The 18,410-nt window shown below is 41.0% G+C and overlaps 1 protein-coding gene across 1 annotated transcript in view; it reads right to left on the bottom strand.

The window, feature by feature from the left end:
• phldb1b (pleckstrin homology-like domain, family B, member 1b) overlaps window positions 1-18,410 on the bottom strand; it is a 117,257-nt gene that overhangs the window by 46,816 nt on the left and 52,031 nt on the right. Inside the window, exons 5-6 of the mRNA XM_059331424.1 lie at window positions 17,448-17,573; window positions 6,791-8,277 (exon numbers count right to left, since the gene is read on the bottom strand). Coding sequence (XP_059187407.1) covers window positions 6,791-8,277; window positions 17,448-17,573 — 1,613 coding nt within the window. The remainder of the gene's footprint in view (window positions 1-6,790; window positions 8,278-17,447; window positions 17,574-18,410) is intronic.

Below are 18,410 nucleotides of genomic sequence, written 5' to 3'. Positions count from 1 at the left end.
CAGAGTTTGGTAAAAGACTTAAATTGACCAAAAAAGACACAAAACAACTACCAAGAGACTTAAATCAACCAAAGACAGACACTAAACAACTAGGAGAGACTTAAAATAAATACAAAGAGACACTAAACAACTATAAAAGAATTAATTTGACCAAAAAAGACACAAAACAACTAGAAAGAGACTTAAATTGACCAAAAGAAGACACAAAACAACTGAAAAGAGACTTATATTGACCACAAAGGGACACAAAACAACTGCAAAGAGACACGTTTAAAATACTCTTTTAAAAACACAGGCTTAACATGTTCTATCTAGGAGAGGTTAGGGGGGTCTTCTGTGTCTGTGCCCCAAGGACTCGCCGTCTCATCATCCAGCGGTGAGTTCAGGGTGCTGGTGGCAGCCTGCCGTATGATGATGAAGGCCAGAGTTGAACTTCCTTAACGAAATATGTGCCTCAGGCGAAATATTCACAACTGAAGCCCCATCAATGATATTTCAATGGCAATTCCACAAAGAAGACTGACTTGGGGCCCAAAGAGACCTGATCCGTCTCATGTCGGCCTTTATTAGAGATGTATTAAAGCAACGGGTGACCTTCACTGACCGGCAGCAGCCAGGAACAGTTGCAACAACAGATCTCCTCCTCCACAGGAGTCTGCCCCCTCACAGTCATCAGCACACAATCAAACCAAGCCGGCTAATTAGAGTGGAAAGATAATGTTTCACTGTGTACAAAATAAACTCCAAAGTAAAAAAAAATAGCAAATGATAAATGTTAGTTATCCGAGCCTCTTTTAGAGAGTAGCTCACTTTATCCCTCAGCAGACACACGCTGGTCTGATCCAATAGGATACAAAAAGTGAGAAGAAAATCTACAATCTGCTCATTCCAAACAACAGTGTAATCTCAACTAACGTCATAGCAAAAGATGAGGTCATCTTTAGTGGACAGAAGAACGGCATGTGTGTGCGCTCCAGACGAAGCACGCTGCGACTCGGCTCATATGCCAAGTGTGTTTGCCAGGACGGCGTGTCAGTCAGACGGCCATGTGGAGCGAGCAGTGCCAGGCTGGACAGCTTGGATCAGATGGACACAGGAGAGCGGTCATTGGAGCAGGGTTACCACCAGCCTCCGAAGGAAAAACACGTCATTAAGCTGAATTACATTTGTTTAAGGAGGTTTCCCTGCCGTTTGACACTGATATCACTTTAACTCATGCACTGCAAAAAAGCCAACTTGTATTTTTTGGCCTAAAACAGTGATTTGGTAAAACTTGGAAATATAAATTATTGACATTTAGGGCAATAATGTAAGTTAGCACAACAAAGGAAGCCAGTTGTCTGCTCAAAAACTAGTTTGTGAGTTGTTGTTACGTATATCTTTAAGTTGGGGTTCACAACAAGGGACAATAGTTCTGCTAACTCTTATTTCTTTGTTGTGAAATTTGGTCATTAACGAAAGCTAGCGGCTAACTGATGCTAGCGGCGCTGCTTGTTACAGCTACAAGAGTAGCCATTAGCGTATCAATGCTAACTCAAAATTGTTGTCACAACATTAGCAGACATTCATAGCGGCGTTACAATCGTGCCAGAGAAAATCAGAGTTGAGCAAACTCAAAAACAAAATTTAAAATATTTAGTTTAATTGTCCAACTTCAAATTCTATCGAAGTTTGTTGCCTTGAAATTTTGAGTTCACCCAACTTTTCTTTTCTTTTCTTTTTAATTCTATGACCTCCATGATTTTAACCCTCAGGAGGCTACGAAAGCGCATCTGCATTATTTCTTTATGACGCTAGAACATAAAAACTTCAGCAGCGTGTTTCCTGCCGTGAGCTTCCCTCTAAAGTTTAGACTTGAAACTCCATGCCAGTTTTTGTTTGATGATGATAGGCCAAGTAAAACCAGAGATAAGGTCAAATATATTTAGTATAAAAATGTAGAACTAGATGTTCTCCTCATTTTACCTCGTATATGTTATATTTCTTACCAACATTTAAAATTATTTATTGAGCATTGTCAGATTATTGTTTGAGTAGTTTGGATGACACGCGCAGACGGTATCACCATTCATCATCTTTCACTGTGTCATATGCTAATTTTGTCCCCTACCCTAAGCCCAAATAAGTATAATATATAATATGCAAAAATGGAAATATTTCACCTGCTATGCAGCAGCAGGCTACATCTTCAAAAGGCATTTTCATGATCCCACAGATGTCAATTACCTCTCCAGAATGATAAACAGAGTAAAACCAATGTTTCAAACAATACCTGCAAACAATATTTCTGGGAAAACAGATGGCAGACATCTGTTGGATAAAAGAAAAATACCGAGGAAGATTCAGACAACTGATGCCGTTTGCCTTTCTCCAAAAGTCTGCATAGGGAACACTATGTGACCGAACTGACATGAACTTCATTATCTATCTGATATATGTCTGTTGGAGCGCACACACACACACACACACACACACACACACACACACACACACAAAAATACATCCAGTGGTGGAAGAAGTATTCAGATCGCTTACTGGAGTAAAAGTACTACTATTACACTGTCAAATTACTCCACTACTCCACTCCAAACTCACTGAAGTAAAAGTCCAAAAGTACTGTTTGTTGGCATTATTTGTTTTGTTTCCTTAAGTTAACTCCCAAATATCAATATCAGTATCACCTCAAAAATCCAGTGTTTTACATAGTGTCTTATTTATTTTCATAACTTTTTACTGCATCTTCATCACATCCGACAGCAAAAAAAAGTCCTTAAACAGACTGGGGCTAGAATCCCTCCAATATACAGGTTTTTGGTTAAACTTAAGTTTCCAAGATCAATAATAAACTGTTGTATATGGAGCAGATTTGACCTTTTTGAGGTTTCAAACTTTGTCCACTATAGAAATGTAACAGGACTGATGCTGGGCGATATGGACCAAAACTCATATCCCGGTATTTTTAGGACGAATGGCGATAAATGATATATATTGGTATTTTACAGTCACAAGTAATCACCATCAACCTGTTTTATGTTGGTATTTACCAAAATACCTCCACATTTTCTTAGGAACTAGCCCTTGCTCTTTATCAACCGACACCGTGTCTGCTAAAATATCTAATAAAAATGACTTTATGATCAGTGATACCCATTTTATGTAATTCAGAGCCTGTTTACGGACCCCAGTTTGTACAAATATTCAAATACAGTAGGCAGACATAGCAAATTTGTGTTTCGACAACATCCCGACACATCCTGACATACTTGGTGTCTATAGATTCCTTAGATCTTTTAGTTTCATATGATACCAGTATCTCCAGTATATTCTTGAAAGTGAAAATACTGATGGAACGATAAGCGCAATATTAGTATGTTGGTATTGTCTTAACTACATATCTCTTTTTAAAATATATACGTATAACTCATAATACCGATATACAGCCCAGCCTTACTGCCAACATCCATTCCTTTGCTAATATTCAATATTTTGACATCATATTTTATAAAAAAGTATTCCACATTTCCCACAGATTTCCACTAATTAGTTTGAAAAAGCCTATATTAATATTTCACATTAAGCACTACATAACAGATGGGGTATTAATCAATTATACGACGTAGTTAAGCTGCAATTAAACAACACCAACAGGCCAAAAACCTTTTCCAAGTCCAATATCCTGAGCCTGATATATGTGAGTGTAGTCTCCCAGCAGCCTCCCGCTGCCTCTTAGCTGTGTACTCCTGTTGATTTCACAATAACACTCTTTTTCCTGAATAAACCTCTCCGAGACTCACTATTCACATAACTTTGTTTTTTGGTAATCAGTTGTGTGAATGAGTAGCAGGCTGTGTGTGAAATGATTTTAATTGCAGACGCTCTCGGGCAAGAAAAATCTGTCATGACAGTGAGTCAACTGTGACTAATTACAGGCCCTGCAGCTCCACGCCCTGCCTCCTCAAAGAGCTGCGAGTTTCTGCGTTTGAAAAATACAATAACATAACAGGCTGCTGCTGCTGCTGCTGAGGAATCTTGTCTCGGTGTCCCATGCAGCCCTCGCTCGTCCCTGGATGCCTTATTTACTTGACATAAGTGGGTTCTTGACCTTCTGTGCTATGAGCTATTTGCACATATCTAAAGTCAATATTTTCCTTTGTGTGTCTGTACGTTGTTGTAGTCCAAAGGTGGTTGTGGCTAACAACCTTTCAACAAGAACAAAATGTTTAGGGTTTGACTGATTGTGTTATGTGAAGGCTAATATAGAGAGCTGGGGTGCAAACAGCATGTAATATTAAGTCATGCAGAGGAATTACAACTTGGTGCTTCCCCTGCAAATGTTATTGTAAGAGTGAAAAAGCTTGCAGAGCATCCAGAGGAAGACATGACATGGCTCATGCTTGCAGTGGAATTTCTTAAGAATTTAAAAAGTACCAATTCTTATTTATTTAATGGTGCACAACTGATTTTGCAAGTGCACCTGAAAGTGCACACTAGGGCTGTCACATCAACAGATCTAAAGTAGAAGAAAACTTTTAGGGCTTTTAAGATCATTCTTATTTTCAATGTAATGCACTCATTTATGGTGAAAGAATTAATGAAATCCCAATTAATCCTTTTCCTAATGGTGGCCCCTGCAGTGGGTTTATAGTGCCTGTAGGGTTTGAGTAGTTTGGATGACTTGCGCAGATGGCATCATCGTCCATAGGGATGTTTCACTGTCAACATCATCATACCATCATACCGACCTTAAGCCCCATAACTTGCAAAAATGCACATAGTTTACCTGTTATACATCTTCAAAAGGTATTTTCATGATCCCACACATGTCTACTACCTCTCCAGAATGATCCAACATGTCCAACATGTCCACAAGTTCTGTACGAGTACTGGTTTCACTGTGGCTCTCTGTATCTGTATTTGGGGCCGGACCCCCTAATACTGACCAGCATCTTATAAATAACAAAGCATGCCAATAACTGCTGTTGTCGGAGGAAACAAAACAACTATTATTTGGATCCACAGACCTGCCTGTCTTGATAAAACCTGTAACTTTAGCTGGTCTGTCATTGTGGCCTTGCAGCATCACTGTATAGATGTGGCGCTGCAGACTCACTGTTTTACTGCCATGCCTCTATAGGAGCTATCAGAACATGATGGTACAGAGAGAGAGAGGGCATGTCATCCTCGTCTATCCAACTGAGCAGCCTTCACTCAGCCTCACACGTTAATAAACACCCATTTTGTAATTACAAGCAGAGCAGACAAATGCCTTGTCACGCAGGCACACACACATATAAAGGCTTTTTAAAGGACTTTGTCTCAGTAGTTTCATTCAGACTGGCAGACAAGTTCAAGATGTCTAACGCCGCTCCCTCCCTCCCCCCTCTGCTCAGTTTGGGAAACAACAAACAATGCGGTTGCTATGGGCTCATCTGGGCGCCCTGAGACCGCATGTCAGCAGCAGTTTAGACAGCCGACAGCCCAGTTACAGACAGGTCACTGAGGTGCTTTGTGGGCCTGGTTGCTCCTCCTTTTCCAAACAGACATGGAACATACAATCTACACACTTTGCTCCTCCACTAGGTCATAGAGATTAAAGTTAGACCGGGGCTCTGAAAAAAACATCACTTCATTAAAAAACTAGAATCCTCTCGTGATATTCACACCAATGGCTTTCTTTTATAAGGTTACAAGGTAGTTGAGGCAAGTTTCTGACATGCCGAAAAATCCTCAGTACATTTAAGTACAAAAAATGCTTTTAAAACTGATAAAAAATCAGCATCACACTCAATCGGCTAACTGCAAGAAAAAATGTCCAATGCTCATCTGTACAAGTATATTCATATGTATCAAAACAACAAATTATTGCTTCATAAATTCTTCAAAGTCCTCTCATCATGAAATAGTTGAACTGAATGAAGTAGCCTTGGAATAGCAGTAGGATTTCAGTGCCTTGCTCAAAGGCAGCGTTGGTTACCCTCAGTTGCTAGCTTCCAACAGGCCGCCTGTTGGTTCCAGCACTGGACCACTAACACCATTTCTCCCACCATTAAGTATAAAGTGGATTGCCTCGTGTTTTTCACACTATTAACAAATACAATTGACTTAATTTGTTAGTTTGGCCTTTTGGGAAGCAGATGACGAGTAATTGTGGATTACACTGAAACCATTAGTTGATTAAGTTATTAGTCGATTGACAGAGACTTAATGGTCGGTAAATCATTTAAGTAATTTATCAAGGAAAAAATTGCTAATAAATGTGAGGACTGGATGGTTTTCCGTGTTATATCACTGTGGATTAAATATTCTTGAAAAACCCTGACAGGATTAAGATCGGCCATCAGGTACAAAAAAGCTTGTCTGTAAAACTAACCCAAAGTCATTAGCAAGAAATAGGTACAAACCCTGTGATGCAGAAAGTAAATTTATAGAATTTGTGTAGACTTCCACAAAACGAATCCCCTCAATCATCACCTACGACCAACGAGAAGTATGTGGCAGTGTCTGCATCTGCATCACCTCTGTCCACCACCTGTAGTCTCTTATAATCTTTTAATTTTGCTGTGTTTGGCAGATTGCTGGGCATCACCTTTTGGGAACAAAGGTACGAGAATAGCGGCCATAGCACAGAAAAAACGCATATAGTTTAGAGTTTAGACACCAAGCGGAAAAGGCTTGTTCCAAAACCAGAGTGGATCTGGGGTCTGCTCACTTTCATTGAGCCGGGGAGGTATGGTCTAACAAGTACATGAATGTAACAGTAGTTTCCTGATGACGTGTGTTCCTGACTCACCAGTTTCTCCATTTCCTGCTCTCGAAGCCTCTCCTCTCTCTGTCGTCTGTGGTACTCCAGCAGCTCGTCCTCGTTGTCGCTGATCTCTGTGATGCTGTTTTTTCTCTCCCTCATCCCAGGGTGGGGTCTCCCTGCAGACATCTTCCTATGGGTCCTGGGGCTGCCTACAGGGGATGAGCCAGGCAGCGAGCCCAGACTGTAGGCAGGTGACAGGGAATTACCAAAGCTTGCCTTCCGTGCTCCCGCACCACCACCCTCCGTCATCATAGAGGTGGGTGACGGGCTGCGGGCTCGCACCCCCTTGCTGCACGTTGGCTCCTCTGATGTAGATCCAGTCCTGCGTCGCAGCCTGGGACTCTCTGGGATAAGCTTGCCCAGACTTGAGGGGCTTTCTGGAGTCCTCAAGGTGGGAACAGTCCCTGGGAGTGCTCCTGGGAGTACCGGGACCCCTCTCCTAGCTATGGAGGGGCTAAGAGGTGGCAGCTCTCTCATACTGCTGCCCCCTCCACTGCTGCCGTTCAGCTCCAAGTTTCTCCTGGCCATGCGAGGGCTTTCAGGGGGCTGCAGCGAACGTGGATGCTGCTGGAGCGACGATCCTTGTATGATATGGACGATGGGGTCCAAGGGAGGCTGGAAGGTTCTGGTGGGTTGGGACAGCTGCCTGGAGGAGCTTGAGGTTAGGGGGCAATCAGCTAGACTGGTCAGCTCTCTGTAAGGGCTGGCAGGCCTTTCTTGGAGCACTGTGGTTGTCTTGGTCCTGGGACTGGAGGGAGATGGGGATGGACAAGTAGGGAATTTGGGAGTGAGTCTGGGGCTACTTGGCACAATGTTTCTACTACTGAGAGATTCATTAGACAGCAGAATTTGTCGGGGGCTCTCAGACCCATCTTGGCTTAGTCCTCTGCGGCTTGGCTTAGGGCTCGGAGGAGCCTCTGTTAAGACCTTCCTCTGCAACCTGGGGCTTTCCTGAACCTTCTGGCCCACCCCACCGCTGCTGTAGTTAGGCAGTATGGTCCGTGGCTGGGGTACAGGCGGAGGCTGGGTGGTGAAGTTGTAGCTAGAGGAGCGTACAGGCACTGGCGGCAGAGTAGAACTCTGGTCCTGGGGTCCTCCACTTGGAGACGGGCTTGTAAAGCTCCCACTGCTGGCTGCTGAGGGGGAGGAGAGGGGAGAGAAGGGAGGGGATGTATTCTCATAGCTGGACCCCACGGACATGGCCCCTGGGCTGGTAGGAGGGGACAGCAAATACCGGCCCCCTCCATTGACCATTGGTGACAGAGGCGAGTGGGGAATACCTCCAGGAGGCTTTTTGGCGTCTGAGGAAGAAGGTTGGGGGTCATCCATGGCTAGAGAGTCCATGATGTCCTGAAGGTCCTTCTCAATAGAGCTGACGATTGCACTGTGCTCAGACTGGACTCTGTCTCCAGGAGCTGGGGGAGACTGGACTGGACTGGCCTGGTGATTCCCATTGACGAAGCTCTCCGTGTCTGAGGGAAAGAAGAGAAAAAAAACAACTGTCATTGGGCTTTGCCTTATAAAAACAAGAAACAAAACGGGTACGCAATAGTATACTATGTTTAATCTCTTGTGCAACAGAGTCTGAATTGGGAGTCTAAATTATCCTTGAACTTGAACATGAGCTCTGAAGAACGCTCTGGCTGCACCCATTGTTGATCTGCTATATGGGGAAAACCACTATGTGATTGGTTTAAAGAAAAACAAACAAGCCAATCACCTTGGGCATTGCTAAGCCCAGGATGCCGCAGTGGTGCCCCTGCAAAATAGATAGCAGCGATAGGGGAAGGAGAGTGAGGATGCTGCTTAATTCGAGGGAAGCAAACGCACCAAATACAACAAAGGTCTTTTGGTTGTATTCATAATGAGATAGGGAATGGGTCAAGTAAGGGCTGAGAGCTAAGTAGGCCTTAGCAATGTAAATGCAACATCATATTCAAGGAAATTGTCAGGTAAAAGCTGATCGGATTGTTCATTGACCTTGAAAACACTGAAAATTACTGTCTCACATCATTATAAGTACTAAACAAATTTGCCTTACAATGTCATGCTTTGTTTTAAGTCAGAAAAAATAGCTATCCCACAGTTCTCTTTATCACCATCCTGAGCTCAACATGAGTACTTTCATAACTCATACTCTGATAGTGTTATACTGTATTATCTATGGATTACTTGTAATGATAAGGTCTAATACAAATCTGCTGAATGGCCTAATCTTAGTGGTAGCCAAGACAGGGATAATACAGGCAATACAGTGGAGTGAAATGCCATGTATATTCAGGACTTCATCATTCATATTTGACCATTTTTTAACCTGTCTTGAGGAGTTCTACATGACTACATGACCATAAAATCTTCTTAATGTTCTGTTTTGGTTAGGTTGTGTTTCCAAGCAGAAAACATCTACATCTACTACATCCCAGTTGGACCAGTTAAAATTACAATACAACAAAAAAGTTCCTGACTTCACCAGAGCAATTAACAAATTTCCTCAAACTTCATGATGTTTAAGATCTATAATACACAGTTGTCCCTTCTAGACGTGAGATATGTTCAAAATCATCATGAAATCCATGTTTTCCAGTCGTGCAGACAGGTAAGCACGAGGGCAGAGGAGGGATTAGTGGTGAGGAAAGAAGTTAGGACACATCCGAGGAGATGAACAGACAAGCAGGCCTGTGCATTGGATAGGGATCAGGAGAAAATGTGCCTACATAACCCAATTACTGAGTGGCCCGAAAGCAACATAGGACACTGGCTGGGTAATCTAATCTTAACCGCCTCTCTCTAATGTCAGTATAGTAGATTATTACAACAGAAACGCACAGCCACGTGGGAGATTCACCAGCATGGCCTTGAGGCAGGGATCAGAGCACAGATCAGGTTTTATTAATGCTAGATGACATTTGTTTTAATGGAAACATGAAGACAATTGTGGCGTGGAGTCATCAGTGCAAACACTAAGACAACAGAAGCATAGAGCTGCCATGTCCAATAGTCTTGTAATAACATAAGATCATACAAAATGAGATACAGCAAATGATAACACAAACATAGACAGAATAACATAGAAGTCTCTTTGTAAATATGATGTCAGAGAGATGTCCCAATGGCAAAACTGTTTTAAAATATAGAAGCTTCACAAATAATGCATAAGCTGTGCTTGTTCAACAGGGATGGGAGCAGCTTCCTGCCTGCTCCCCTATAATGACTCTGCCATACAATGAAGCTCTGCCTTCATGACAGCCTGGACACGATTAAATCTGATTCTATTTCCATGCATATTTTACACCATTAAGGTCTGCAGGCTGTCATAGTCATGCATTGCATCCGTTGATTAACGCATGGATGTCAATGTCACATCGTGCCTCAAAGACAAGAAACCGGCTTGATTGTTACGTACAGTCAAAGACGACGAGGGTGGGGGTGACAAAAATAAAAGCAACCGTTTGCCGAGGGAAAGCCCATGCAATGATGTCATGGGATACAGATTCGCCTCGAGTGAACCATGCCAAACTTAATTTAAAAATCTGGCAATTTAATGTTAGCTTAACTGCCTGTGCAGCTGTGTGTCTGACATAATATGACTTCAGACATTTTTTTTTACATGTGAGGACCTCTGCAATTCGGCATCAACCCCATCTTCGAAAACGTTTAAATATACAGTGGGTTCATCTGACATAACCTAAATGTCCCCCTCACCAGAACACATAGTGATGTTGTGACACAAGCAAAAAAAAAAAGAGGATCTGTAGATCCGAATGAAGGACATATTTGTTGATCATCTGTATGCTGAATAAAGAGTAAAATTCTCATTTATCAGATTAGGTATGTAACAATGTCCTACACCGTGTGCACCTTTCTATAAAAGCAAGTGAACATTAAATCGGCAGATTTTTTAATGGAGTTTGGCGTGTGACCGGTTCGTATCGCTTGACTTGCCCAAAGCCCGGGCATTAAGCAGTAGGGTTACTCACATGAAGGAATAAAACTGCGACCCGGTTAGTTTCAGTGCGGATCACCTGCTATATGACACACACTGAGTCCCACATCCTCCGGACACCGGTTACAGACCGGGTGTGACGGAGCCCTGCCGTGCCTGGCTCCACACACACCGAGGGAGATATGGAGATTCACCACCGAGGTGATATTTCAGCCGGGGGTTGGGGTGCTAGGCACCGCCGCTCACTACGGTACCACTGTTGTCAAGTTACTTAAAATGTTATAACGCTATTCCGGTCAAGCCCTTCAAAATAAAATCACAATATAAATTATGCGCGGGAAATAATTAGAAATGTGCTGTCGTTGCTAAAATGAGCAAACAATATGAGTTATATCGTCACACTGTTGAAATAATCGCCCAAGTCATTTTTTGTCAATTTTTTTTGTCTAAATCATCTCCTCATGATGTCGGCCACCTATGGTAAAATCACCTACATCCTCAGTTGATCAGATCATGTGATTTTACCCCTTTAAGATAATGGCCTATGTCAAGTGTGTGATTTAGTATTCAAGCGGATTTATTATGCCTAAGTCAAAATAAAATGTGACTTGAATGTGAGGCAATTTTTTGAACATGCCTTTGTGACTTAAGCAAGATATGGTAACACTTTATTTTGAAGGTGTCTACATAAGAGTGACATGAGCGTGTCATAAACATGACATGGGATGTGTCATGAACATTAATGACACTTTGAAGTAGCATTTATGCTCATGATACCCGTCATGTCATGTTTCTGACAGGCTTGTGTGACTCTTATGTAGACACCTTCAAAATAAAGTGTTACCTTATCTTGCTTAAGTCACAAAGGCATGTTAAAAAAATTGTCTAAGTCATTTATTTCTCTTAAGTTACATAGTTTACACACAGTGTTATTGCTATGCCAATAGCCATCCTTTGTTACACCCTTTTTGAGTGAAATGATCAATAAATGTCATATGTTACACTTTTGGTGAAGTTTTTTGTGTTTCCTGCAAAACTTGAAAAAATTAGTTTGGCGATTATTTTAACAGGGTGACGATATGTTATGTTACAGCCATATGTGCCACACACTTATGTCTTGTTTCTTGTCATCGTTTGTCAAATGCCAACTTTGTCAGTATTTTTCTGAATGATGATGGCATACTGGTATTTGCAATACATTTAAGGCTCACATACAGTCTGAAATGAGACCAAATCGCTCAGAATATCAGCTTTCTTGAAGATGCCGCTCTCCTTAAATATATTGTTTTTTATTTTATTTTGAAGGTAAAATCATCGTACTTCCGCCCCGAAAGCTACCCTGACATAGCTCTTCCTTTCCGGGGTGATGTGAACTACTGCGAGATTTACAGAGCTGTTTTAAAGAGTCACAGCAGTGGATTTTATGGCTTGTCATTGTTATGGTCTCTATAATGCAGATTATGTCACCTTTAGATGAGACAGGGGAGAATGCATCAACAAACTAAAAGATTAACAAACATGCTGATATGTTGCTGGCATGAAAACCTTTTTTATATAATTATTGTATAATTACTTAAATAGTTAGACTGTTGTCATCCAGTGGCAATGACTGGACAGCTTTTTATTGACAGGTTCCAGAGCAACACATAAACAGGAATAATTTCCAAGAGTGACGTTAACACCATGAATTAAACTTTGATTTTCAAGCTGTCTGCAACCATAAGCCACATACAATGACAGCTCGAGCCACAAGCATATTTCGTTTGACCATAAATGTCTTCATGCTTTTGCAGCATTCAGAATCCATCATACATCAGCATTCAGATCCTTAGTATCCAGAGGAGAAAGAAGTATTTAAATCCTTTACTTTAGTAAAAAAAAATACCACACTGTGAAGTTACTCCATTACAAGTAAAAGTCCTACATTCAAACCTTACATAAGTGAAAGTACAAAAGCATCAGCAAAATGTACTTAAAGTATCAAAAGTAAAGGTACTCTATGCAGAATGGACCCACTCAGATTGTGTTATATATTCCAAATCTATTTTTTGATTATTATTGATGAAGTAAAAGTATACACAAAGCAGGGCCCTGTGCAGGTTATAGGTGGCTATGACGTGTTATGTAATTGGGATATTATCAGGAATGCAGCGATCCAATTTTTTCAGTCCTTATATGGCCGGTACAGAGTACTGATCTGATATCACGCTCCACCTAAACATTTTTTTCCTAAGTTTGTAAAATAATAAGTAACAAATATACATTTACTGAATTGTTAGTTACTAATTTAAAAAAATAAGTCATACAATTTGGTAAGAAAAATCTTCAAATCAACAGGAAATTAAATTCCAGTTAATAAAGTCTATGGAATTAACATAGAACTAAATTGAACAGATCAGCCCTATTGTCACCGATATCTGATCCAGCTATTTAAGTCAGTATCAGATATCAGTGTTGATGTATCCCTAGTTAGTATGTGTGTGTAGAGAACATTTTAATGTGGTAATTTTACTATTTTATATACTGCTATACACTGAGCTGTTTAATTTATAGCAGTGCATCACATTTTATAAAGGCATGTATGTTTTGTAAAATGTCTTGTATAAGTACAAGATCAAAATTACACTTAGGTATTTAGTAAATGTTCTTATTTACATTTGAACACAGGTCTATTTGAATTGGACTCTTTACTGAGACTATAATTCAGCCTAAACACACATATAAAGTGAGGTTATTGCATCATAAGTGTAAATTAAGGTGTTGTAAAATGAATCAAAACAAAGAACTTTGGAAGGGTGAAGTTCAGTACAAGTTACAGTTATATTTAGTGCATGTGTTTTATGCTTCCTGGCTGAACTTTTCCATACAAAATGCAGAGAGAGAGAGAGCTCATTGATCCATTATGGTGAAATATTAAAAGGAAAAGAGATTTTCACCAGGGATGGAAATGTGGGTTTTAACTGGTTTGGAAATAAAAAATAAAGGGGCATGAAAGACAAAAATATTCTCTGTTGTACAAAACAATCTGCTCCTTTTTTATTGATGATATTGCAAAGTAAAGGGAACTTTTGAACATCAGAGATTCAACATGTGGCGGTGCCATACTGCAACCATAACATCTGAATCACAAGCATTCAGCCGAGCCTTTAGCTCTGCTGTTTGCAGACTGTCAAGCAGCCAGTGAGAGATAGAGCAGCCAAATCACAGGAAGATAAAGGCCTTTTATTGAGAAGCGAGGCTCACACTCAGAGGGCTAGTGGGTGGGTGGGTGCAGGAAGGGACAGGAGGGGAAACCCGGGGAGAGAGGCTGCAGAGATGGCAGACAGGAGAATGGAACTGGAGGTTTATAAATAGTGTCTGAATAAGATACTGTAACTCCAGTCGTCAGCGCAGCTCACAGCCACAAAGCTGTCTGCTGGCCAGGCAGAGAGGCACAGGAAACGTCCAATCAGTGAAGAGGTGGGAGCTGAGAGAAGGCCGGCTAAAGACAGCTGGTCAGTGGAGCGTCACTGACCCGGTAAAGCTCGCCAGAACTAAACAACAGATAGGTGAATGTGACTGGCATCGTAAAGATACAGTAACACTGCTCAAATACAGAAACACAAGGACTTTTTATACTGAAAAGGACATTTTGCAAAAATGTACTATAACAATGGGACTTCATTATAGCAGGTGTGTGCCTTTATATTAGCTGCAAATATACAAAATGTCTTTAAAGCTGATCAAAAGCATTAATGAGACAAGATCAGCTAATCAAAAATTAACTTAAATTTCTGGTCTGTCAGGGATTAGCTCTTTGTTAACCCTTTGGATTTTTGGGCTATTTTGTCTTCGTTTTTGAATACTTTTCATTCTGCCACTTAAAAAATCTTTACCATGCCATGTTGGTATCATTTTTTTCCAGCACAACCCTCACCTATATAACCTGATAATTATTTTTTCACTCACTCAAAAGAAAAAAAGAAAAAACATAAAATCTGTTATTGAAAAGTTTTTTTCTTCACTTTCAAAACATGATCATGCTCAATGAAGAATTTTAAAGGTTGGTTACAAATATATCATGTAAGAAATGAGGAGAACATCTTGTTCTATATTTTTATACTTTTATCTTCATCAAACAAAAACTGGCATGGAGTTTCAAGCCAGACCTTTAGAGGGAAGCTGATGGCAGGAAAACAAGCTGCTGAAGTTTCTATGTTGTGACATCATAAAGAAGTAATGATGTTCTGTCCCCACTGCCCAATCCATCTCAACATCCTGTCCAGGCAAATACTAGACAATTAATTTAAAATGATTAAAATACGGGCAAATATGGCACAGTTTTGTATTCCCTAACAATTACACCATTGTTTGTCGGTACAATGTGGCAACTAATACTGTAATTATAGAGGAACAAAAGTGTATTAAAAGAAAGGGTACTGAGATATATTTTATAGGGTACTGCTCAAGCGCCAAAGGACAGAGCTGGGCCAACATTTGAATCTCTTAGAAGATCACTTAAAGATCCACATCAGTCAATTATTTTTGTGTGGAGAAGGACTCCAGTCAGAGCAAATGCTGGATATACCAAAAACAGAGGAAGCTGAGAAACTTTCAATAGAACATTTGTAGAATATGGTTTCCAGTTTGTCCATGGTAAGTTTGAGACAAGTTTTTGTGCTCCTAGGTATTTTAAGGGGGCGGAGTTAGGATTGTAACACCAACGGACTATTATACTGCATATAAGTAGGGTTCAGTGTACAGAAATAGGTCAGTTTATTCTAACTCAGTTTTCCCTCCTCAGTAGCTCTAGTGCTAAACTTTATACACAGATAACGAGTGTAATTTCAAAGTGCCTCCAAGTAGATATGACTGATATGCCCAGATTATCATGGGAGTGGTATAAGCAGGTTTCATCTGAATGCAACTCAGGAATGCATAATTGAGGAAAATGACACGTTTCTAAACAACGGAAGGCTTTCATTACTGGATCAGGAGGTCCACAGCAGCCAGCATGCCTGTCTGCTAAACTTATCCCCCGGTGGCAGGCAGTGTCAACAGTAACAGTAGGGAAATAACAAGATGCTATGACAGATTCCTGGTAGTAGAGCTGGCCAAGGAAATGTACACTTACAGTTGTGCTGCTGCCAGGAGGAGCACACACACACACACACACACACACACACACACACACATACACACACACACACAAGCAGCTGAAAAGTTTGCCTGGAGACGCAGAGGAATGAGATGCTCATAAAACATGCATGGTGTGAACTCCGGCACCAGATCCCAGCTGGGTAACATTCAGGCTGCAGGGTTCAACGGGTGCTGCATTTTAAAGGCTGATACTGACAACAACGCTGTTGTTACAGAGCTGCAAACAGGCATAATGGACAGTTCATGCCTTCATTTAATGTAGTTATTAAATTCAGGTTCGGCCAAGTTTCAAGCTTACACCAGTTTGATTCTATGCAAACCAGCAGAACCAGCATTGGTTATTATGACACATTCTGGCAAAATAAAAATTAACCCACACCAGCAACCTGTGCTCCCTCTATAACAGTGCCAAATCCAACTTGTATTTACAGTGTTGACAACACATAGACTTTACTTGGGCAGGCTGCTCAGGTATATTTACAGCCACACACACAGAAATGTTAAATTAGAAGACAAGGGTGTGGTGCAATATGACTTACTAACATGAATGTGATTTACATAATATTATGCGTGTTTACAAAGGGACTAATGGAGCCACTAGCATCTGACACGCCACATACAATTTACTAGCAAGTGGAGATCTGTGGAGGTGAGAGGGGTCATTAACTAGAAGGTTCCTGCCTTGGTAGTTGCCCTTAACTACGCATATGCAAACAGATGACATCATCCTTGCGTATCCTGTGATGGTTTGGAGCATTGCTTGTGCATGTTCTCAGAAATTAACTCTATGCACCCGGAAGACGCAATATGCATATAACTGCAAGAAGCAGTGTAGGGTTGCATGTACCGGTATGTCCGCGCACAGCGGAAAATGATGGAAAATCAGAGTGTGGACAGTGCCGATGCTGTGTTTCTGGCTAATCAATTCATCAATCACCATTCGCCTCTTATGCCACCGTGATCTAAGCATTAACATTAGATCAACCTTCTCAAGTGTCGCCAGTTTTGTTTAAATTAGACCATGAACATTCAAAGCTCTATACTTCAGAAAAAAACAATGAATAATCAAAATGAAAACAAAGAATCTAAGTGCATTGAAGATTAACAGGCTTTTTAATTCGAGCCATGTATTGGCCCAGTACTGTATATCACCAAATGAATCCACTGTTCTGGTCTTAACAGGCTGCTTTGTGCTTCTACACTTACTCCACCCTTACAAGGCAATAAAAGAAGGAAAAAATGCCAGGGTTTACTGCTGTGCAAACATCCACCTGTAAAACACACTGCCCTGCTGCTCCACCTCACCACCAGCCTGATGGGCTTTGCAACAATCCGGCCCATTCATTCACACAGGCCAAGCTGAAACTCGAACTGCGGGAGGGGAAATAGCCTTGTTAGGCTTTATTATTCATGTGACAAAAGGTCAGTGTGTTTTTATTCACACTGGACCCATGTGTGTGGAAGACAGAAACCTTGGCATGCACTGCCGAGTGAAAACTGGCTGAAAATACAGTAAAATACTGAATGGGTGTAATGTGAGCATGCATGATTATACAGTACCTGAACAGAGTCTGTAGTCCCCGGTGGAGACGCTTCCTCCCTGGGGCACCATGCTCTTCATCCTGAAGGCTTCTTCAGGGTGGTTGAAGCGGAAGAAGGCTGACTGGCCAAAACACAGCATACAGCCTGGAAATAAGCAAAAACATAATTTGTGTTAAGTTTGTTGCATAGAACCCACAGGAAACACAAAGGACATCTTAAAGGAATTAACCAAGCTTCGTGAGATTCATTGAAGGCGTATGATTCAGTTTATCTGAAAGGGGCTTTCTGCTCATATTCTCCTGATTTTGAGATTAATTCTAATTAATTAATAACCATATTAATTCGTTTCCATTACAGTCAAAGCAAATTTGAAGCAATATTTTGAAATGCGGCATTAAAGAAAATGTGAATAAGGGGCGTTTCCATCAGCTGGTTTAGAGTGAATAAACAAAGCTGCATAAACGTACTTTAGTCAGAAGATGGCAGTGTAATGTAGTGCTGTAGGCTAATCCGTCAGAAAACTGGAGAAGAAGAAGAGAAAACAACAAAAAAGGGGTTGCTAAACAGAGTGGAGTGCAAACAGCTGGTCAGTCATGTGGGGGGTTTTTTAAAGACAAAAAACCCCCATCAAAAACAAGCATAAATCCTTTTATGCACATTTTCAAAAGTTTTATCCAATATTGGTGTTTCCATCAAGCTTTTCTCACGTGAATTTTCAAAATGTGCATAGAATTTTTGGGGGGAAACACGACCACTGTCATTGCAGCCGGGGAATGACTGTAACAGGACTGTAGCTGTACTTTCTGGCCGTATAGTTATGACCATAATCATAACCTTACAAAAGGTCTTTGCACCTGCCTGGCACAGTTTCTGAATACCGGATGTGTGCATTACGCCTTGGATTGAACGTTTTGATACTACCACAGTACTGATGTAGCACCTAGACCTCCTTTATAATCAAGAAAGACGTGGAAATCTCAG

The sequence above is a fragment of the Centropristis striata genome, chromosome 4, assembly GCF_030273125.1.
Source record: "Centropristis striata isolate RG_2023a ecotype Rhode Island chromosome 4, C.striata_1.0, whole genome shotgun sequence".
In the NCBI taxonomy this organism is placed as follows: Eukaryota; Metazoa; Chordata; class Actinopteri; order Perciformes; family Serranidae; genus Centropristis; species Centropristis striata.
This window is presented reverse-complemented; position numbering and strand designations above follow the sequence as displayed.